Genomic DNA, 24,669 nt, shown 5'->3' with positions numbered 1-24,669 from the left:
AAAAAGCTATGCAATTCAGTGACTATAAATATAGAATATATCAATATCTGTCTTGGAAGAGTTATGTGCATAGTGGAGGGTCAGGGTAAGGCTCCATAGGTATGACCCTGTATCAGCAATGCCATATTCACAATACCTATAGAGATTACAAATATGCTGATATAATTATCCATCACAAAATACATCATGTTTGCCATATGGGGAAATAAACTAGAAAATTTATTAAGATACCAAAAGACTGAGTCCCAAAACCAGAAAGTGAAAGCCATCAGAGTAGTTATGATATTGGCACAGATAGATAAAGTAGAAAGCACCCACATTTTCAAGCCTTTAAAACAGAACAGGCTACCTCAGGCAAAGGTCCTCCTCTCCCCACGCACAGCAACCACCCAGCGTCCGGGAAGCGCGCTCCCAGCAGCTCCGGCTCCTGGCAGTCCTCAGCAGGAGTCCTTAGCAGTCCTAACTCAAAAAAAAAAAAGGGCTTCGCTGCTGCCGCTGCCTCTGCTGCTGCCGCCGCCGCAACCACCGCCAGCTGCCGCCAGCCACCGCAGGACCGCTAGCTCGGCTTTCACTTTCTCTCGCTTTCCGCTTTCTCTTGCTCCGCCCCTTCCTGCTACGTCAGCACGTCCTTGGCTTTCGCTTTCTCTGGCTTTGCCCCTTCCTGCTATGTCGGCAAGTCCATGGGGCATGGAAGATCTTTAAATCCCATAACCCTTACATTTAATGGATGACACGGGATTTGGGGAATGGACTGATTTTCTTCTTCCTCAACTTGTATTTTCCTTTCCTATATCTCCTTGGCTAGGAAATTTTTGGTAGAACCAAATTAATTGGAATAAGGTAGGAATTTTGGAAAGTGTGTGTTAGAGGAAAGAAATGTATGTGACTAGAAGAAATGTAAATGAAGATTGTTCTCTCTTAGAAGGAGGGTCCATGAAAGGCAAAGAGAGGGCATCTGAGGCGCTAGAATTCATGGACTTCCTCACCTTACTTGATCTTCTTGGCCTGCCTCCTGTACCTGGGCCCCAGATGGGCACTTGTTAGTAATTATTCCAGTTTCTTCTTACTCCCTGGAGATTTTGATAGGGATTTCCTTGGCACTTACTACACCCAACAGTAGATGTGGGAACAGGAGCAACAATGTTGATGACATCATTTTCCCATGAAGAGAGAAACCAGCTCATCCCAAGGCTTCAGGGAGTGCATCCACTGGGGCAAGAATTCCTGACTTTGCAACCTCTTAGGGAGAATTTCAGGGTGGTGGGCTTGGGGGACACCCCTCACCAGTACAGGAGCAACAGAAGTAGGATGGGTGCTCCTACATTCACCAACAAGGGCCAGCCTGTCAGGGAAAGGCCAGCCATCACCAGTGGGCCTAGGAAAAGCAAAAGATCTGGTAGAAGACAGCTAACCAATAGTATGTGGCTATGATTTCTCCTGTACTCTTGGTGAGACTGATCAGCAGGCACACGAATGAGACTGGGTACCACAGTAGGACCCCAGAGATGTTGAAAAAAAATGGCACGAGGCAATCTAGGGTCAATTTTATAAAGTATTTCAGGAGCTAGCTAATACAGCCAGGATAGTAGTGGTTGTGGTGCCAATATTGGTGCCCAAGGGTAAAGAGTAAACTCTCTCATGCCTGTTTACACAAATGCCAAGAAGGTAAGGTAGCCTGCCATCCAGATAAAAGTAAAGGGGAAACATATATTTATGGTCTTCTTTTTCTTTTTTGCCTTTTTGGAAGGCAATTGGGGTTAACTAACTTGTCCAAGGTTACATGGCTAGTTTTTTTTTTTTTGTGTGGGTGTTAAGTGTCTGATGCCAGAACCGAACTTGGGTCCTCCTGACTCCGGAGCTGGAGTTTTTTACTCACTGCGCCACCTAGTTGCCCCTATTTATGGTCTTCTTAATCACTGAAGCAACTTGTCCCTTGAGCACAAAGTTCAGGACTTTGGAGTAAAAGTGCACAGGACAAGAAAGGAGGTTGAGAAGAATGAGTCCAATACCCAGATCTAAGAGGTTGATGTCCACAAAGATGTGTTTGCACTTTGCAATGTTTTCTTCATATATTATATTCATGAGAGTCCAGTTTATGTTCTCTTTGGTCCAGCAGAGACTGGAAGAAACACAGTTTTCTGGTGATGGAAGGGTAACATTGCTTAAAGTCACATTAAACAAAAAATTCACACCAAGTCTTTATCAGTCTCCTGTTTTTTGCTGCTTCATTTCCTGTAGCATTTTCATTTATAACTTTTTTTTAATCCAGCTGCATGATGAATTTTGTGAAGGAATCTATGATGACTTTCAGTAATTTGGCAGCTTTATCTCCATTCTTGATATTAAAGGATTTCATTATGACATTGGTGAGGTCATAGAGGTATCCTGTGATCACCTCCATAGGTAGCAGCACCAGCACCAACAACCACTTTAAAAAAATCATGTACAATAGCTCCTGCAAAAGACCTTCTAGATTTTTTTCTGTTTCCAGCCTACATAAGGGCCATCATTGTATAGGTGACTAAAGTCCCAATATAAGCTCCCATGATAGTGGGAACTGCTACCTCTACTGTCAAGAGTGAAGAAGACACTAGGTTAGTGATGATGGATGTGGATGTGTTGAAACTGCACCGTGATACTCATCATGTCAATCATCAAGCTAGCCATGGGGCTGTTCAGTACTGAACAATCACACAAAATCTCCTTAGCCATCTTTCCATCTGGGAAGCACTAGTGAGAATGTTCAAGTAGCAGATAAAAAAGTAGAGAAATACCAGGAGAATCATTTTCAGGAACCCATGAATTTATGCTGTCTCTCTCTCTGACTGCTTGATCCCTGATTCCTTTAAGTTAGGCATGTCACATGGGTCTTGCTCTACCACTGGCTCTTCAATCAGTGCTATAGTAAAGAAAGATGGCAGAGGTTCCATCTTGTTTACAGAGACAAGGGCATTATTCCTGAGAGGGTTCCTTTATTTTTCCTTTATTTTTTCCAGACATAGTAAATTTTGGGATGTTGGTCTCTTTGACATACTTATTAGGATCAGAGTAGGAGTTTCCCAATTCAGGTCGAGATGCCATGGTACACTATCTGTACAGTGATTCCCAGCCACACTTCCCAGGCAAAACAGAGGAGAGAAGGGCAGGGTAGAGAAGAGCAGCCCAGTAGCCATGTGAAAACTTTCCATTCGTTCTCACACTCTAAGTGTTGAGATACCAGGGCCCCTTCTCATTCCATTCATAAGTTTGCCCAGAGAAGTTATGAATACAAGTCTAATGCCATTGACAATTCTAGAGACCCTGGGTGCTTTGTGGTCATGCTTAGTGTCTCCTCAGGCCCCAGAAAGTTCCTTCTAAAGAAGGGAAGGGAAATACACTGTGACTACCAATTTCTTTTCCTGTACCTTTTTTTCCCATTTGGTAAATTTTGTTCTTTAAGGAATTATTTTCTTCAGTATTTTTGTGCCTCTTTTTACCAAGCTGTTAATTGTCTACACAATTTTCTCTCTTTGCTTTTATTTCTCTTTTAAAATTTTTATTGTTTTTTGCTTTTTGGAGGGGGTAAGGCAGGGCAATTGGAGTCAAGTGACTTGCCCAAGATCACATAGCTAGTAAGGTTTAAGTTTCTGAGTCTGGCTTTTGAACTCAGGTCCTCCTGACTCCAGGGCTGGTGCTCTATTCACTGCACCACCTAGCTTCCCATGCTTTTATTTCTTTACTTAATTTTTCCTTTATCACTCATTTGATTTTGAAAAAAAAAATTTTTTAGCTCCTCCAGGAATTCTTATTGGACTTGTGTCTAATTTGCTTTTTTTCTTTGAGGCTTTGCTTGTAGTTGTTTTGACTTCATTGTCTTCTTTTGAGTTTGTGATGTGATCTTCCCTGTCACCATATAAGTAGCATTTTATGATCAAGTTCTTTTTTTGTTGTTTGCTCATTTTTCTACCCTATTTCTTGATTTGGACCTTTATGTTAATAGTAGACTCTGTTCCTGGCATGGTGGATGTAGGGGCAGAGCCTCAAGCTTCAGATTTTTTCACACTACTGTTTTCAGAGCTAGTTCTGGGATTTGGAAGTTTTTAGTGCTTCCAAGGTGGTACAATCTGGGGAGAGATATTGGCACTGTTCTACTGTCCTGCACTTCGCTCCTTACCCAGGATGGACCCTTGATTCCTTGAGATTTTCCCTTGGGCTCGCTAGTGATACTGCTCTTCAAGGGTCCTGCTCCCTCTTGACTAAAAGGAGTCAGAAGTGGTTCTAATCCAGTGGAGTTTACAAATACCATCTTGTCCTGTGTCCAGTGCTAGCACAGGGGTCCTCTGTAATCTTTCTGACCAGTCACCACATCCCTTTACTGTCTCTGACCCAAGAGCTTTCGAAGCTGCTTCTGCTTATCAGCACAGACTAGTCCCACTACTGGTGTTTCATCTATGTGGGCTCTGCACCACTCTCCATTCCTGTATCGCAGATCTTTCTTTTTGACCTTCTAAGTTTTCTTGAGCTGGAATAATATCTCACTCTGATGGGAGGGAGATGAATTTTCTTAATGTTGCTTCAGGATCAAACTTGATCATCATAATTATATAGATTTCAATTTCATTTAAAAATTGTTTCAGTTTGTATTATTGTAGTCTTTTGTACATTAATTCTGCTTATTTCATTTTGCAACAGTTCATAAAAGTTTTTCCGTGATTCTCTAAATTCTTCATATTTGCCATTCTATATAGTACATTCTGTTCCATTAAATATGTAGCACCTTTCCATATGTACTTGGCAGCCTCAAAGGACACTTATAATACATTCATTTACAGCAATTTGGACATTCCTAAATTTGTGAGCATGCAGTTTGTTTTCAATTCTTTGACACCATAAAAATGACTGCTGTGAATCTTTCATAGTATGTAGAACCTTCTCTTCTGTCTTTGACCTCCTTGGGATATGCCTAATGGAAGAATCTCTAAGTCAACAGACACAACAATTTTAATTACTTTCTTAGCATGATTTCACATTGCTTTACAGAATAGTTGGTCCAATTTACAACTCCACCAACAGTGAATTGATATTCCTGTCTTCTCACAGTCCCTTCAACATTGACTATTTCCATTTTTTGGCATTGTTGTCAATTTCCAGAATATCTATTTCTTATTGCCATTACTTCTGTCTTCCTCTAGAGTCTACTTTCGTTCCTGACACAGTTCCATGTCCAGAAAATGGAGTGAGTGTTTATTCTCATTGTAGGTTTTTTTTTAAAGCAATTGGGGTTAAGTAACTTGCTCAAGGTTGCATGGCCAGGTGTTTCTGAATGGGTGCTAAGTGTCTGAGCCCGGATTTGATCCCAGGTCATCCCGGTGTTCTTACTCACTGTGCTACCTGGCCACCCCTCATTGTAGGTTTTGATAAATTTGTGGGATTAGCTCATAAACCTCCAAACTCAGTTATAACCACTTAGTTGGAAGGAATGGGTTAGCTGCAGCTTTGCTTTCGATGAGCCTGGTCCAAAGAAGAGTGTTGATCCCTGGTATAGTAACTTCTTGGCTTTGTCCCTACAATGTCTTTTCTGAGTTCATTCTGCACTATACTTTAGGGTGACTACCTCACCCTAGTTTTTTCTATTCTTAGATTGTGGTACTGTAGGATTGATTCTGAAGAAGAGAAAGATGAGCCATAGGCATGATTTTCAGAGGTCATTTAGTTCATCCCTAGGCTCCAGGCAAGATTATATCTAAACTTGAATAAATATAAGAATATTTGTCCTCTTCTTTAAAATTTCCAAGGATAGATATTGCATAGAAACTCTATTGTAACAAAGCCTAAGGGAACAGTGCTAAAATATGCAGCATCTAAGTTTTCTTGGATTAAAACTAAGCACAAGGAAAAAAAAATGTTAAATCCAGAAAACCAAGGAAGAGATGCTGAGATCTTTCTAAAAAGTGAAATAGTTTTATTCTAGCAACAGAAATTCTTTCAGTGTGAACAGATTTAGAGCTTGGCTATCACCAAAGAGAAGCATGTATCACAAATAAAAGTGATGGCAGGGCATTCTACTCAGACTGAGGTCTGAAATAGTAACCGGTCTGCTTTAAATAGTCACAATGCCAACTGTTTCAGTGCCAGGTTTATTGATTTTTTTTAAAGCTATGTTACAAAAAAGCAGAGCCCCTCTCTTGGGGCTTTTGTCTTCATGAATAATGTACCTATTTGGCTGAATAGATTCAGAATGTGCTGGTAGGAAGCTAGGTAGATTTCTCTGTCCTCAGGTCCTAAGAACTGATCAATATATTGTGGCACCTCTTCTTTTTCTCTCTTTGCTTTCAAACGTTAAAAATTGAGCCCTGGTTCTATAGATCAAATGAAATTGTGTTTAAAAATCCTATATAAATGCCAGCTATTATTATTGCAACAGTGGTGAGGTCTGGGTCTTGTTAACAGGCAAGAAGAACCCTGGGGCACCTAGCTATTAATCACTCTACCCTTCTATCTCCCCAGCCTCTTTACCTAAGAATATGTATCATTTATTACAAAGGCTTATCTGGCTCTGCCTCCACATAGGAGACATGACCTTTCCTTCCCAGGCCCAGAACATTACTTTAGTCATTCACTTCCCTTCAAGTTTAAAATGAACCCCAATATAATTAGATTGGATAAAAGCATAGTAAAATTTAAAACAATAGACATACATGTTACAAAGCAGTCTCCTTGCCATTTCCATCTTCCTTTCCAACCCTCACAATGGAGTCTTTCCTCTTCAAAGAGATGGTACTGTCCACATTTTTGCCTCAGTACAGTGTTTTCCTCCTCCAACCCCATGAATGGGGTTACCTTTCTCATATCCCATTCCCTAAAGACCCGATCTTTGCAAGCGTTAATATGGTAATGGTCTATTGAGAAGAGCACTATATTTAGAATCAGACAATCTTGTTTGACTCCTGTTTAAGTTGCTGACTCCCTATGTGATCTCGGACATGTTATTTAAAATTTCTGGCCCTTAGTTTCCTCATCTGTAAAATAAGGGAGTTGGATTTTCTAAGGTCTTTTGTAACTCTGTATCCTTTGACCTATGGTAAATCAATTCTCACTAAGAAGGTACTGATCTAATGTATTATCCCATCGTGGGTAGTGAAAGAGGAAGGTCTCAAACATCTCCCCCTGTTCACCCTGAAGTTTTTACATCACTGATAGATCCACTCCCTTAGATTTATCCTTAATCTTCTACCTGTTCCCTCTCTGTTACCCACCGACTTAATAACCACTTTCTTCTCTGAAGCCCCCACTTAACTACTGACTCTATTTCTCTGTTTCCTACAAAAAACCTGCAGTCTCTTCTCTATCTAGTGATTTCATTTGAACTTTGGGAAGGTACTTGCTTATCTCCAATGGAGGTATGGACGTATCAAAATTTGAGAGTTCTAGTGAAGGAAGGGTGGGAGGAAACCAATAGTGATTCAGAAATTATCCAGCTTTCACTTAGATGTGGACAAAGCAGCTGTGCCTGCCACACTGATAGGCCTACTGTATCTCATGGTCAGACAGATCTGTATATATTATAGTAGATCAACATACATTTAATATTATTTTATTACTACTGACTCTGAAGCTTTGCAATACCAGTTCAGATATAGGTTTCAAATAGAACCTTAAAAAGCATTACATAAAGCTCAATAATGCTTAGCAGAAGAAATCGATCTGTATTTTTATGTGCTATTTTCCCTTTATATACATTGCGTTATTATAGAGTAATGTAACTGATTCTATAAACCATAAATAAAAGTAAGCCTCATTATTTTGTGTTAAATTGGTCAATGCATTGTGGGTTTATGTTGAGCCTGTGGTTGTCTATGACCATCTAGTCTTTTTTTGCAATGATTGTATGAAGCCATTCTAGCCTTCTCTTTTTGTAGTTGACTTTTTTCCCCTAAAGGAATCCTGGAGTTCCAGGGTTGGAATATACTTTAGAGATTTTTCTTGCAAACTTAATTTCTTCTTTTATATATCCAACAGAGCTTTGCATTTTGAAATATTGTAGGATGAGGGTAGATAAAAAGTCAGAGAACTGAGTTTTTACCCCACTGTTAGTCCCAAATATCCAGGTTTATCAAAGTCATACTTTATAGTTAAAGAATGAGAATAAAAGGACAGACAGAATAAAAAGGCATTACTGAAAGTCAGGATATGCTATATTTCTCAATATTTCTTTTTTCCCAACTTTTGTTAAAATTTAGTCTTGTTATGGACCCCTTCAAATTTCAGTTGTGATTCCAAGTACTCAAGATTGAATAAAATCAGGGGAGAAGGACAGTGCCATTGGTAGAAATAGGGAAATAAAGAGCAGATTTTAGGGAAAGAACATGAGATCTACATTAGACTTATATTTGTGTCAATAGTGGGACAGCCAAGTAGATATTTCCTCTAAGTAGTAAGAAATGTGGAACTAAAACTTGTAAGAATTATCATAGCTGAGGATCACTTATAGTAGAGGTTATAAAGGAGCTGTGGTAGATGAGCTTTCTAAGGAAGAAAATATAGAAAGTAGAAAAGAGGGTTAAAGACTAGACACTCTGTACCTCACTTTTATTATCTATAAAAATAAAGAGTTAGATTCAGTGGCCTCTTAAGTCTCTTCCAGTTCTAAGCAATTATTCTGTGATACTATGGAATGATCACTCTTAGAAGACAGGACAAAAAAAAAAAGATTGTGAAACTTCATCGATTCCTGATAAGTTCAGCTGGAGAACATTTGGTGGCAGAATCCAAACTTTGCCTTTGCTGAGAACTTTTTCCTTTTTCATTCTATAATTTGCTCCAAATCCCATGTAATCTCTTCAAAGTGCATTTGTAGCAATGGTGCCTGATCCACATCCCTTGGTAGTTCCATCCATGTGTCATCCATCTTCTGTTAAAGGTACAATGGCGAGTGAGGGTTGAAATGCTGCATCTGGGCTCACATTCCACCAGTCATAAGAGTGTGGAAGACATTCAACATAGAAGCACACCATAGCATTTGCCAAAACACTGAAATTGATAGTTCTCTCCTAGTTGCTAGATGCAGACCAGAATACATCCCTCTGGGATATTAAAGGGACCATCTGGCATTTTTCAGACTGAATGATAATCCTTTGCTTTTAATTTTACATAGAAAAAATTCTGCCCTACTGCTTGTTTCTTCACTTGAATAATTTGAGACACACCCATTTGAGTTTTCTTTCTGTTTTCTTTGTGAGAAATTAATCATAAGTCCTCCATTAATTCACTAATTCATTAAACATTTAATAGACTTCCTACTACATGCCATATAGGGTGATAGATGCTTGGAAAGATACATCTTTGTGCTCAGCATTGTGCACATGGAATCATCTTTGAAATTGGCATGGATCCATTGTACTGGTCTGGTCTGAAAAATTGAGCAACTCCTAAACATACCTCCCTTTAAAGAGGAGTAGGTAGATAAGTAAGCAGAGAAGTCTTATTATATTTTGAGAAGTAAGTACACAGTTTTTCAAGACCTCTTCCAACTTCCCATCGCTTTCGAAAATATCAGGAAGAAGAAAGTTTACTAGCTTTAGGATGTTCAGCGCCTGGCATAGCTTAAAGAGCCAGATCTTCTCTCTCTCTCTCTTTTTTTCCAGTGACTTTTAAATCTCTCTGTTTTTCACCTACCCCGTTTCTTATCTTCTTCCATTTCCAAGTCTTTTCACAGTTACAGTAAATACTTTTGGGGATGATCTTGTTGCTTAAGCAGTTTTAAGATGAGTACCTTGTGCCAAAAAATAAATAAGTAAACAAACAAACAAATAGAAATTAAAAAAAAAGTTTCACAAGAGTATAAATAAGGATAAGGATTGGAAGTGGAGCTAGCCTTTCTTAGTTTAGCCTTTATGAAGGGACATAGAATGGGGTGGGGGGCAGACAGGTCTTTAACCCAAGTCCTTTTAGAGCAATGGAAATCCAACCTCTTGCTAGGTGCTAATATAGGTTTGTTAATGTTGTAGGACTAGTGTCACGATGTGATGTGACATTAAGATGATGATTCATTGAATTCAGAGCAAATGTCATGTGTATTGAGGAGGGTTCCTTTTGCATTCTTCCCTCTTCACTCCTCACAACTTCTCTCCAATGTACTCCTGCTCTGGCTTTTCTCTGCACTGAACAAGCAGTTCTAACTAATTGCAAATGAGAAATTTTGCCAGAGAAGCATTATTAAGAATTTTATCAGGATAAAAATGTTATCTATCAATCAATAAGGATTCCTTAGGCTTTATATGAGGCACTGGAGAAACAAATACAAGAAATGAAATGATCCATGAGGAGAATAAATTCTAAGGGGGAGACAATGAGCACATTTACAAATATGTACAGAATAAAGAAAATACATGCAAATAAATTCAAGGTAGTTAAATAAAAGTCTGATCATGTTACAAAACCAAAAGATAGCTAAATGAGTAGCCAGGACTTGCCATACAATGTGTGTGGGTTGCAATTTGCATTATTAGAGCAAGTACCCATATGAATGAAATCATAGTCTATTTTAATATATATTTGTATATATGAATATGTTATTCATACATATACATATATACATATATACACATGCACACATTTACTCTAGAATCAATGGCCTAGGTTCAAATTCCATATCAGATGCTTACTACTTTTATGTACTTGGACAAATTGCTTAACCTCTCTGAGCCTCAGTTTCTTAATTTGTACAGTGAGAGGTTGAAGCCCCTAAGATCCTATCCATCTCTTGACCTATGACCCTAGTTACTAAGGAGCTGTGGTCCAAGGGTGATATGTGTATGTGCATGTATACATATATAATATATTGTATATATTTGTATACATATTTATACACAATACATATACACACATACATATGTATGTGTATATACATACACACATTTTTGAATGTGTGATCTCATCTGTCTCAGATGGTTTGATTCCATAAATAATTTTATAATTTAATATATATTTATAATTTGGAATTATAAATATAATTCCAAAAATAATTTTATAATCATAATCTATGTTTCTTTTGGACCTCTCATCTCCCCCTTCCCATAGCTGATCCGACCTCCTGCAGATTATTATTATAAACACAAACACACAGTTCTGCTCAGAGTTCTCTCCTAAATGATTGCCATGAAAAATGGAGCTAAAGAAAAGATATGGGAGGCAGAGTCAAAGGCCTCTTCCTTCTTTCCACTGCCCATTTCTCACTAGGCCTGCCCTGATTTCTTCTAGCCTCTGGGCTTCTGAGCCAATGCATATTTTCATAACTGAGAGATAAGTGTAATGTCTCTGGAGACTGGAGGATGGACAAGGTAAGTTCTGCAGGTTCCTTTCAGACCTTTAGCTCTGTGAATTCTTTTTTATATAAGAGACCTCATGGTGCCATGGCATGACAGTAGACGTGGAGTCAGAAGGTTGTGGGTTGGGCCCCAGCTCTATAGCTTAGAATCCATGTGACCTTCGGCAACTCAGTTTACCCAAACCTCTGTTTCTTCATCTAAAAAAAGTGGGAGTAATTGTGCTTGTATTACCCATCCCCATGGGATTATTAATAGGAAAGCACCATATAAAATTTCAATTCCTCTGTGAATAATGTGCTACGTACATTTTTGTGTAAATAGATATACAGCATTGGGACCTCTGATTTCATTGGTCTGGAGAACCTTTGCTAAAGAAGTTCTTGTCACTGATTCTCAGCTCCTCAGTAAATGCAATCATAGGCCTAGATTTGGATGAGAACTTGGAGGCTACCTGATCCCAACTCCTCATTGTAGAGGTTAAGAATCTGAGACCCAGAGAGATTAATTAATTTGCCCAAGGACACAAAAATAGTAAACATCAGATATGGGATTTGAACCCAGACCCTCTATCTCTAGGCATTGCTCTTTCCTCTATTGGCCTGGGGCACTGAGAGGCAAATTGACTCAAGATAGGTCTTGAATTCAGGTCTTCCCATTTTCTGCTCACTATATCAGGCTACTAGCATATGGTATAAGACTTCTTCCAACTTCCTACATAAGAGACTCTTCCAGATTTTATGGTTGTGAGCATGAAATTGGGTTGTGTAATAGTGAATCCCTCTGTAGTTCCCACCCCCCAGACCCTAATTCCCTTGTCTTTTCTTCCTCCAGGCAGATTCTTTGATTCTCCCTCTCCCTCCTAACTCCAGGTATATCATAGGGACTACAATTTCTGGAAATAGTAAAGTAGTAAACACTTGTATTGCTGTGGGGAGTCCTGCCATATAGTCATTCATGGCTAAAAAAACCCCTATTACTAATACTATGTTTATTGTTATCATTATTATTTATGAAAGATTTATCAAACTTTATTATTTCCTTCCAGGTCACCAGTCTCTTCAGAAGATCAAGGTAAGAATCTGTTTTTACCAACATTGATGTAGGATTAAAAGTTGTGAAGTTGGTGTCACTTTGGATCTCTACTACTAGAAAAAGACAGAACTGAAGGTTGGTGTGGAGAGGAAAGGCCACAAAGATGGAAGCCCTATGTTTTCCAGTTTACAGGCTCCAGTATTCCTTTATTAAAGTCATTCTATATTAATTTATTGTGACTGTGGTTAACACCTATTTTATTAAATTTATTTTGCTTAGCAAAATGGCCAAACTAAGTAGGTTCTTTTTTTTCTTCTTGCTTTATACACACCAAATCCCTGTGTGACCTTAGGCAAGTAACATAAACTCTGAACTTTGCTTTCCTCATCTATCAAGGTAATATTATTAATAATAATAATAATAATAATAATAATGTTGTGGGGAAGGTTGAGACTGATGATCTCCAAGGTCTCTTCGGGCTCTAAAGTTTTGGAATTTATGAAGTATATGGTTCTATGAACATTAGTGTCCAGTTGATAGAAGGAAATCCCAAATGAGAAGTGTTTATAATGTTAGGATGATAAGCTAAACTGTTTTGACAAATAGGTCTAATTATTTTTTAGTTAGGTTGAATAGGAGTTCCAAAGATCCCAGCTGAAAGATGATCTGTTCCAAAAGAAATTAGGCAGCAAATAGTTTGTTAGCACAACTACCAGTAATCCAAAATGGTTTTGGGGGTGTCCCTCCATTGGGAATATGAAGTCATATGGCTTATCTGAGTGTCAGAATATATCTATGATGGTAAAATATATTATTGTTTAGAAACTATCAGTTGGTATGAAGTAAGAACAGGCTATACTTTTCTAAGTTCATTAAGCAGAGTTGTTCTCTATATAAAATTGGGAAGTTAATTTGTGTCATTACATTCCCCCCACCTTCCATTTAGGTGTTTCCCCAACATTTAATAATACTTCCAATTGCCCCTTGTGTTCACACTTTTCCAAGTCCTAGACTTTTCCATGTGCATGTCATTTTTCCCTTCAAAATTTTATTAAATCTCTAAAACCTTAGAATCACAGGAATCTCTGTTCTGTTTCCTTATGTCCCCACTTTCCTTTTAACAGTTCTGAACTATTTTTTGTGTGTCATAGACTCCTTTGACAATCTTATAAAACCTATGAACCTTTTCTAAACAAGTCAAATCAAGTCAACAAGCATTTATTAGGCATCTGTTATCTGCGAGGTACTGTACATGCTTGAGATGTACAGAAAATTAAGAGAAAAATCCCAGTTCTCAATATTATTATATCTTCTCTTAAATCCAACGTTTATAAACAACTATGTACACACAAAAAATATAAAGGATAAATTGATGATAATATTAAGGGAAGGCACTAGCCTTCAGAATAATTAAATTATACACACACACACACACACACACACACACATATAGTTCGCATATAGAATTATATAGGTAGCTAGTTAGCTCAATGGATAGAGTGCTGGGCCTGGAGTCAGGAAGACCCGAGTTCAAATCTTAGTCTCTGACACTATTTGATCCTGGGCAAGTCACTTAACCTGTGTTTGCCTTAATCTTCTGGAGAAAGAAATGACAAACCAGTATCTTTGCCAAGAAAACCTCATGGATAGTATGGTCCATGGGTTCATAGAATTGGACATGACTGACTGTCTGAACAACAATAATATGTAATAATATATTAACAGTAGTATATACATAGATTATATAGTAATATTTTTATATGTTGTTCAAGGACCCTAGGCAAGAATCTTCTCAGGTTAAGAGCCTTCTATTTCTTCGGTATAATATTTAAATTTTAACAGTGACCTATTAATTACTCTAAGGAGTATTCCTGGTATTTTCTGGTAATTTCTAATCCTGGTAATTTCAGACAGTCAAATCAATCTATTTAACAATTTGTATTGAGTAGCTACTATGGCTAAGCAAAACACTGTGCTAGACAGTCTAGCAGATGCAAATATGGTGGAAACATTATTCCTGTAGAGGGCTATAAGCTGTAAGAATCAGAGAGAAAAGCCTGCCTATTCTCACCTTCATATAGTCTTCGTCAGCTAGTCTGCTATGGACAAGACAGACCATTAAGTTGAAAAAGAATCTCGATTTTTTTTCTTCATTTTTTTTTTCATTTTCACAAATTGTCATCGTGTTATGAGGCTTCATGAAGTAAGGCTTTATTGCATAGTTCATACTGTGCAAGGCACAAAGGAATCAGCTGCCTGACCCATCAATTAAAGCTTTCCACAATTTGAATTACCTTGTCTTTCCATTCCTCTCTAAGAACTCTGCTCCAGCCAAGCTGGCTACCCTGCAGACAGTTATGTAGACTCCTGGCTCTTTTTCAGTAATGTGGAAATCCTGCCCATCATCACCCATTGTCACTACCTCTCTTTAAAGCCCAACTTAAATGTGAGTGAGCCATAAAGCCTTTCCTGATCCTTTCAGCAATGACCTTCCATTCAAACTTCATGGAGGATTTTGTTTGGCACATCTTTCTCTAGACCATCCATGTCTTATCTCTATGCTACTTCCATTAAGGCAACGTGAATATCTTATCTCAACTTTGTAGCCTCCTGTGCCCTCCACACCTAGCACAATGTTCAGTAGCCAGTTGGCCCACAATAAATATTTGCTGGTTTTAATTATGTTTTGATGATAACCAGGGGAAAGATTACACAGACCATTTGCTTTTAGCAACATTGGTCTTCCATCATTCCATGATAAACATATATTTTACATTCTATTTGAGTCCATTGCAGAGACTAAAAAAGATATCTGGGGTGAAAACACTTTTATTTAACATGTCTTTGGGGAGACAAAGTGACTTGACTTGAGACACATAAGGTAGCATCAAGAGAGAAGTAGGAATCACAGGGAAAGGATATTATGATAGCCATCTCCTGCCTTCCCTCCAAACCAGGGCAGTAATTGACACTTTCAAATTAGAGCAGCCTGAGAATCCTCCACCTTGGAACCAAGATTGACATCCCAAACTCAGGTGAGGAGAGTGGGGCTGATATTTCCAAATGGGGAGGAGGCACACCAAAGACATTGTTAGATACCATGATCTTTCAAGTAAAGGGAATCCAGGAATTTCTCACAAGAGTATGCTTCCAGAACTTGGCACATTGCTACACCAAGATCTTCCTGGACAGCTGCAGAGGTTTTTATTTTCCTGATGTAATCATGTTTTATTAAGAACTTATTATGTGTCAGGTACTATACTAAGCTCTGGGGGCATTGATACAAGCAAACAAGATAATCTATGTACATAAGACAAACATTTTCATAACATAGTAGGATAGAGAAAAAAAGGTGATTGCACATAAAACTGCAAATCTATTATTTTAAGTATATAATATTTTTATATATTATAAATATAAAAATTTATTTTTATATATTTTTAAGTATATACTTATTCTTTTTAAATATATAATATGTACTATTCTTTTTAAATATATAATATTTTTATTTATTTAAAATATTTAAAAATATTTTATTTTTAAATATATAATAAAATTATCAAGTAACTTCCCGATTTTTTTTTCCCTCTCCCCCACCCTAGAGATGGCTACATTAGACACAAATACATACATATATATGTAAAACCATTCTATACATACTTTTATTTATCAGTCCTTTTCTGCATTCAGATGGTATCTTCCTTTACATGTCCTTTGGAGTTAATTTGGATGTTTATAATAGTCAAAATGACTTTGTCACTCAAATTTGTTCTTAAAAATTTTTGCTGTTACTTTATACTGTGCTCTCTTGGTTTTCAGATGGTTCTCACTGGTTTCCTTCCCTTGGGGTCACGGGTAGGTAGAAGCCAATAAACTCATGAACTTAGAAAGTTCTAACTGTAGACTATTTCATGGAGACAGGGGCAGAAAAAAGATCTAGGAAAAGGAAAGACATGTCAGGCAGGAGAACAAAGTGGGACTGGGGGATAGAAAGTTTGTTAGATGAAGATGGACTAGACTGCTATACACCAGACGTTTTTCCAGACTATGGCACGCCCATATTCAGCTGCACTTCTGAGCAGGATGTGAGGAAAGTATGTTGTTTGTCCTCCAAAAACTTACCCTCTCCTTCATAAGGTGGAAAGAGCACTGCGTTTGGGGTCAGAAAACCTGAAGTCCTGTCTTTTTTGCTTCTTATCTGTGTGACCTTGTGCAAGTCACTTAACCTCCCTATGCTTCAGTTGTACAATGGGGAGGTTGGAGTAGATGGCACCCAACCTATGATCTAGAATCATCAGTGTGATGATGATCCTGCAACCTATCTCTGATGCATTGAAGCCATTTTACCTATTCCTTTGGAACACAAGGGATCAGATAACAACATTGTTATTAAAAGTTTTCTAGTTACTTAGCACCTTTCCACTCTTGGAGTGAAACAACTTTTCAGAATGGAATTCAGTCACCCAAAATTCTTTCCAAGGAATTTTTAAGTCTTTATAGGACTCCTGAGCTCTATGGTCTTGTGAGTGACATTTTGACAAACTCTCTCCTTTCTCCTTCTTTTCTTCCTTTCACAAAACAAAATGCTTGGGCTACAGTCTACACTCTGCTGCCTTCCTAAGTAAGTGTGGGGTTTCTTAGGATTGCTGTTTTGTACCCCTACCAGGATACAAAATTGCTAGAGAGGAAATGCCCAAGTTTCATTAATTGCACAAAGGGCATTACAATAAAGCGTAGCTTGGCAGTTGCAGTTCTGATAATTGCTGTATAACTGGTTTGTGGGACTTGTTGAAGCAGCACCATCACAAAATAACAGGCTCCCCAACTGCTCCATCATTTGACTTTGAATACTTTTCATTTCATTCCATTCTGCTTTTTCAAACTGTTTTAAATAGCGAATGTAAAAGAATTTTATTAATCTGCATCTTCTTAAAATTCAGTGGATACCATTTCCCTTTTCTCTTTCTCTTTGGAGAGAAGTCTTTCTTCCTTCATTATCATTATTTTTTCCTTATTCTTTCTTTATATTGGTCTTCTTTTCAGCTAGTTTATGCTAACTAGTTGGCTGTCACATAACATTTTGAATTTACTTCTTTTTTTTTGGTCTTTATTAATTTGTTTACTTTTAGTTTACAAGATTCATTACCACAATTCCTTGAGTTTCAAATTTTCTCTCCCACCCCCTTTCTCTCCCCCCCCCCATGGTGGCATACAATCAAGTATAGTATCTGCAAATACTTTCACATTAGGCATTAGTCAGGTTATAAAGAAGGATTGTATCAGATGGAATGAAGAATAGGAAAGAGGAAACAAAACCAAACAAGAAAAAGAAAAAGGGCAAGTAGTTTGCTTCAATCTGGATTCAATCTCAGTTCTTTGTCTGGATGTAAACATCTCTCTCCATCATGAGTCTTTTGGGGTTGAATTATGACTCTGGATTGCTGAGAAGAGTCCAGTCTATCAAAGCTGGTCATCACACATACATTGTGTCTGTAATTGTGTACAAATTCCTCCTGGCTCTACTCTTCTCACTCAGCATCAGTTCGTATAAACCTCTCCAGGTAAATATGAAGTCCATCTGCTACTCGTTTCTTATTGCATGATAGTATTCCATAATATGCATATACCACAACTTGTTCAGGCATTCCCCAATTGATGGGCACCCCCTTAATTTCCCATTCTTTGCTACCACAAAAAGAGTTGCTACAAATATTTTTGTACATATGGGTCTTTTCCCCACTTCTGTGATCTCTTTGGGATACAACCCTAGAAGTGGTATTGCTGGGTCAAAGGGTATGAAATTATTTATAGCCATTTGGGCATAATTCCAGATTGTTTTCCAGAATGGTTGGATCAGTTCACAACTCCACCAGCAATGCATTATTGTTCCAGTTTGTCCACATCCTATCCAGCATTTGTCATTTTCCTGTTTTGTCATCTTAGCCAATCTGACTGGTGAAATGTGGTACCTCAGAGTTGTTTTGATTTGCATTTCTCTAATCAATAGTGATTTAGAGCATTTTTTCATATGCTTATAAATATCTTTAATTTCTTCCTCTGTAAACTGCCTGTTCATGTACTTTGACCATTTATCAATTGGGGAATGACTTGTATTCTTATAGATTTGACTCAATTCTCTGTACATTTTACAAATGAGTCCTTTTTCAGTGACATAGTTTGTAAAAATTCTTTCCCAATTTTCCACTTCCCTCTTAATCGTGGTTACATTGGCTTTGTTTGTACAGAAGCTTTTCAATTTAATGTAATCAAAATTATCCATATTGCATTTTATACTGCCCTCTAATTCTTGTTTGGTTATAAAGTCTTCCCCTCTCCACAAATCTGACAGATAGACTATTCCTTGCTTTCCCAGATTGCTTGGAGTATCAGCCTTTATACCTAGATCATGCACCCATTTAGACTTGATTTTGATATATGGTGTTAGATAATGGTCTATGCCCAGTTTCTGCCATACTATATTCCAGTTTTCCCAGCAGGTTTGTCAAATAGTGAGTTCTTATATCAAAAACTGGGGTCTTTGGGTTTATCAAACAGTAGATTACTATAGTCGTTGACTGTTGAGTCTCATGTACCCAATCTATTCCATTGATCCACTACTCTACTCCTCAACCAGTACCAAGTAGTTTTGAGGACTGCTGCTTTACAATATAGATTAAAATCTGGTATAGCTAGTCCACCATCCCTAGCATTTCTTTTCATGAATTCCCTTGATATTCTGGACCTTTTGTTCTTCCAAATGAATTTTGTTACTATTTTTTTCTAGCTCTATAAGGTAGTTTTTTGGTAAACTAAGTAGTATGGCACTCAATATATAATTTAATTTAGGTAAAATTGTCATTTTTATTATATTAGCTCGATCCAGCCATGAGCAATTGATGTCTTTCCAATTAGTTAGATCTGACTTTTTTTGTGTGAAAAGTGTTTTGTAGTTGTGTTCATATAGGTCTTGGGTTTGTTTTGGCAGGTAGATGCCCAAATATTTTATAATATCTACAGTAACTTTAAATGGGTTTTCTCTTTCTATCTCTTGCTGTTGAATTTCATTAGAAATATACAGGAATGCTGAGGAGGATTTATGTGGGTTTATTTTATATCCTGCAACTTTGCCAAATTTATTTATTTTCTCAAGTAGTTTTTTACTTGACTCTCTAGGATTCTCTAAGTATATCATCATATCATCTGCAAAGAGTGATAGCTTGGTCTCTTCCTTGCCTAATTTGATTCCTTTGATTTCTTTTTCTTCTCTAATTGCTACTGCTAACATTTCTAGTACCAGATTGAATAAGAGGGGTGATAGTGGACATCCTTGTTTCACCCTTGATCTTATTGGAAATGCTTCTAGGTTCTCCCCATTACATATAATACTTGCTGATGGCTTTAAATAGATGCTATCTATTATTTTAAGGAAGGCTTCATTTATTCCTATTCTTTCTAGTGTTTTTAATAGGAATGGATGTTGTATTTTGTCAAAAGCCTTTTCTGTATCTATTGAGATAGTCATGTGGTTTTTGCTAGTTTTATTGTTGATATGATCAATTATACTGTTGGTTTTTCTAATATTAAACCATCCTTGCACTCCTGGAATAAATCCTACCTGATAAAAGTGTATTATTCTTGTGATAAGTTGCTGTAGTCTTTTTGCTAATATTTTATTTAAAATTTTTGCATCTATATTCATGAGGGACATTGGTTTATAATTTTCTTTCTCTGTTTTATCTTTTCCTGATTAGGTATCAATAACATATTTGTGTCATAAAAAGAGTTTGGTAGGACTCCTTAACTAATTTTCTTGAATAGTTTGTAGAGTATTGGAATCAATTGTTCTTTAAATGTTTGATAGAATTCACTAGTAAATCCATCTGGCCCTGGAGATTTTTTCCTAGGGAGTTCACTGATAACTTGTTCGATTTCTTTTTCTGAGATGTGGTTCTTTAAGTAATTTACTTCCTCTTCAGTTAATTTGGGCAACCTGTATTTTTGTAAATATTCATCCATTTCACTAAGATTGTCAAATTTATGTGCATACAGCTGGGCAAAATAATTCCTAATTATTGTTTTAATTTCCTCTTCATTGGTGGTAGGTTCACCCTTTTCATTTTTGATACTCATAATTTGGTTTTCTTTCTTTTTTTTATCATATTGACTAAGGGTCTATCAATTTTATTGTTTTTTTATAAACCCAGCTCTTAGTTTTATTTATTAATTCAATAGTTTTCTTAATTTCAATTTTATTAATCTCTCCTTTGATTTTCAGTATTTCTAAATTAGTATTTAATTGGGGATTTTCAATTTGTTTTTTTCCCTAGCTTTTTCAATTGTATGCCCAATTCATTGACCTCTCTTTTCTCTAATTTATTCATGTATGCAACTCAGGGATATAAAACTTCCCTAAGAACTCTTTTTTCTGCATCCCACAAATTTTGGTATGTTGTCTCATTATTGTCATTCTCTTGAATGAAGTTACTGATTGTTTCTGTGATTTCTTGTTTGACCCACTCATTCTTTAGTATTAAATTGTTTAGTTTCCAATTAGTTTTCAGTCTGTCTTTCTATGGCCCTTTATTGCATATGATTTTTATTGCATCATGATCTGAGAATGATGCATTTATTATTTCTGCCTTTCTGCACTGAATTGTGAGGTTTTTATGTCCTAGTACATGGTCAGTTTTTGTGTATGTGCCATGTACTGCTGAGAAGAAGGTATATTCCTTTTTATCTCCATTCAGTTTTCTCCTGAGATCTATCATATCTACCCTCTCTAAAATTCTGTTCACCTCCTTAACTTCTTTCTTGTTTATTTTGAGGTAGGATGAATCGAGTTCAGAGAGGGGGAGATTAAGGTCTCCCACTGGTACAGTTTTGCTATCTATTTCTTCCTCTAATTCCCTTACCTTCTCCTCTAGGAATTTGGATATGCACCACTTGGTGCATATATGTTAAGTAGTGATATTGCTTCATTCTCAATGGTGCCTTTTAGCAGGATATAGTTTCCTTTCTTATCTCTTTTAATTAGATCAATTTTCGCTTTTGCTTTATCTGAGATAGGATTGCTACCCCTGCTTTTTTTCACTTTAGCTGAGGTATGATATATTTTACTCCATCCTTTAGCCTTTACCCTATGTGTATCCCTCTGTTTCAGATGTATTTCTTGTAAACAGCATGTTGTAGGATTATGATTTTTAATCCATTCTGCTATCCGCCTCCATTTATGGGAGAGTTCATTCCATTCACATTCACAGTTATTATTATTATGTATTTCTTTCCCTCCATCCTATTCCCTCCCCTGTTAATGCTTATATTTTTTTCTCCCCTTCTCCCTTCCTGTCCTTAATAGTTTTCCTTTTGATCAACACCTCCCTCAATATTCCCTTATCAGCCTCCCTCCCTTTTCCTCCCCTTCCCCCTTGCTTCTTCCCTCCCTACTAACTATCCCCACCCCCTTTTGTAGCCCTTTCCCCCTCCTACTGCCTGTAGGATATTTTTATACTTAATGAAGTATGTTATTTCTTCTTTGGACAAAGAGTGACAGGAACAAATCTTATGCGAAGCTCCTCTCCCTCCCCTCTTCCCCTTTAATGTGATACATTTTGCATCTCTTCTCTATAGAGTCCTATGCTTAACTGGTTGTTATTCCCTCCTTGCACCAGACCCAATGAGGTGAAAAGCTCATATAGTACTCATCTCCCTCCCTTCTTTTCCTCTGCTATATTGTTTTTGTGCCTCTTTGTGTGGCATAATTTACCCTTTTTCCACTTCATTCATTCCTCTTCTTTCATTGCAGTCCCTTTGTAGCCCTTAATAAGATTTTTAAAAATCCTCATTTTGTGTAATTTATACTCATACCCTCTACTTGTCTATAAACAGTTTGCTCTTATTAAAAAACAGGGTGTGTGTGTGTTCCTTGTTTCCCTTTCTATATCACTCTTGCATCTTGTAATTGGAGGTTGAGTTTTCCATTGAGCTCTGGCGTTTTCATCAGGAAGGTCTGGAAATCTGTTATATTGTTGAATAACCATTTCTTTGTCTGGAATAATATGCTCAGTCTCGCTGGGTAGGTGATCCTTGGTTGTAACCCAAGCTCTTTTGCCTTGCGGAAAATTGAATTCCACTGCCTCTGATCTTTTAGTGTAGAGGCTGCCAAATCCTGTGTGATCCTCACTGTGGTTCCTCGATATTTGAATTGTTTCTTTCTGGCCACTTGAAGTATTTTCTCTTTTACCTGGTAGTTCTGGAGTTTGGCCACAACATTTCGAGGACTTTTCAATTTGGGATCTCTTTCAGCAGGTGTCCGGTAGATTCTCTCGATTTCTATTTTACCCTCAGGTTCTAGTATCTCAGGGCAGTTTTCCTCAATGAGCTCTTAGAGAATGTTGTCCAAGCTCATTTTTTCATCATGATTTTCTGGTAGGCCTATGATTCGCAGGTTATCTTTCCTGGATCTGGTCAGTTATTTTTCCATTGAGGTATTTTACCTCTTTTTCTAATTTTTCATCCTTGTTGTTTTGTTTGACTAATTCTTGCTTCCTCATAGAGTTATTTGTTTAAATTTGGTTGATTCTAGTTTTTAGCAAATCATTTTCCTTGGTTAGTTTTTGGAGCTCCTTTTCCATATCATACACTTTTATTTTTAAGGAGCTGTTTTCTTCATTATAATGTTTTTCTAATTCTGCAATTTTTATTTTAAAAGAATTATTCATTTTGTCTTCCATCTCTCTCATTTGGTTTTCAAAGTTCCTTTTGAGCTCATCTAGGAGAGCTTTCTGTGCTTGGGGGGCCTGTTCCCTGTTGATGTTTCAGCTGTGGGTGTGGAGTCCACATTGTCTCCCTCTGAGTTTGATTCCTCCCTCTGAGGATAGTAGGACTTCAGAGTCTTTGTAGTCTGCTTTCTACCCATTTTGAGGCGGGGACCTAGCCATGCCCTTCCTCCAGGGATCTCAAGCCTTTACTGTTGAGGGTTTTTCCCTGGGGCAATAGTTACTATGTTTTCAGGGTGAGTGGGGGTGAGTTGGAGCAGGCTGGGTTCACTATGCCATCCTGGTCCTTGGAGGTCCTGATAGGGGCTTTTTTTTTAATTTCTGGGTTATAGAGTGGTAGCCCCAGGAGCATTGCGGTCCCGGACAGGGGCCCTGCATTTGGTTCTTACCTTGCTCTTTCCAGTCCCAGCCCTTTGGTGATAGGCCTGGTAGTGGCCCTTGTGTTTGGTAGGACGACTTGCCCCCCTTGTTGATCAGGCCTCCTCCCAGCCTGCCTCTGCACACCTTGCCTTCCCGGCCTGCCTCTGCACTGCCCATGCTATGGTTTCCCGGCCTGCCTCCGAATTTACTTCTTTAATCATATCTAACCATTTCACTTCTAGTTGTCCCAATTTCTGCAATCAAGATAACCTTTTTATTTATATGCCCAGTATTATTACTGCATGCTTGTTAGGGAAGTATGCAATAGTCTTGTTTTTTCCATTTCTTTCTTATTTTCTACACTAGATCTGGGATTTCATCAGTGTGGGGAAGATAAGTCTCATGATAAGTCTCCCTCTAATAAAGCAGTTCAGCATTTGCTCTGCCACTTATTGCTCTAGAATTGCCTGGGACAATGAGAGGTGAAATTACTTGTCCAGGATCTTATAGTATCAGAGGCAGGAATTCATTTATTCCAGGTTTTCCTGACTCTAAGCAACACTGCCTCTCCTATTCTTTCTTTTTTACAGGTAAAGAACTAAGGCGGAGGGAAAGTAAGTTATTTGACTGTGGTTAGTCACAGGAAAAGTGGTAGAACTAGGATCTCTTCATTCTTGTTGTTGAATTTCCACTATCAATGTTACTTCCATGATCTACATGGCCCCTGGGCTAGTTATAAGATTCTTTGGAAAAATCTAATTTTAAATATTAGATTTAAATTCTCTAGAACGTCTAAAAATGTAGAAGTCTGGCATTCTGCATTTCTGTGATTCCCTTTCATTAACAGAGAAAACCTAAATATTCTAATTAGTGCCTGCAATAGACATATGATTTGAGTGGGAAAGGAGTTTTGATATGAACTGGTACAACCCCTTCATTTTACCATTGAGAAAGCAGAGTCTGGATATGGGCAGAGGAAGAAGAAAGTTGGTATCAAAGATCAGGGGTGCATGGAAACTATTTCTGCATGCAAAGCATATAAACCATTAAAAGAAGGGAAGGAAGGGCGGCCAGGTAGCACAGCAAGTAAGAGCACCGGCTCTAGTGTTGAGAAGACCTGGAGATCGAATCCCGGGCTCAGACACTTAGCACCCACCCAGAAACACCTGGCCATGTAACCTTGAGCAAGTTACTTA

The 24,669-nt window shown here is 37.7% G+C and overlaps 1 protein-coding gene and 2 pseudogenes across 3 annotated transcripts in view; 1 reads left to right on the top strand and 2 right to left on the bottom strand.

Moving 5' to 3' along the window:
* DGKI (diacylglycerol kinase iota) overlaps window positions 1–24,669 on the top strand; it is a 586,838-nt gene that overhangs the window by 507,404 nt on the left and 54,765 nt on the right. For all 3 annotated transcript variants that reach the window (XM_069087305.1, XM_069087306.1, XM_069087304.1), the window contains one exon: window positions 12,352–12,377. In XM_069087305.1, coding sequence (XP_068943406.1) covers window positions 12,352–12,377 — 26 coding nt within the window. The remainder of the gene's footprint in view (window positions 1–12,351; window positions 12,378–24,669) is intronic.
* LOC138160641 (sodium-dependent phosphate transport protein 2B pseudogene) lies at window positions 783–1,898 on the bottom strand (annotated as a pseudogene).
* LOC138160357 (sodium-dependent phosphate transport protein 2B pseudogene) lies at window positions 1,885–3,081 on the bottom strand (annotated as a pseudogene).

The sequence above is a fragment of the Petaurus breviceps genome, unplaced genomic scaffold (genome assembly GCF_028583685.1).
Source record: "Petaurus breviceps papuanus isolate PSGF00001 unplaced genomic scaffold, PetGlider_PUasm1.0 181, whole genome shotgun sequence".
NCBI lineage: Eukaryota > Metazoa > Chordata > Mammalia > Diprotodontia > Petauridae > Petaurus > Petaurus breviceps.
Note: the sequence above shows the minus strand (reverse complement) of the source record. Positions and strands in the feature narration are given on the sequence as shown.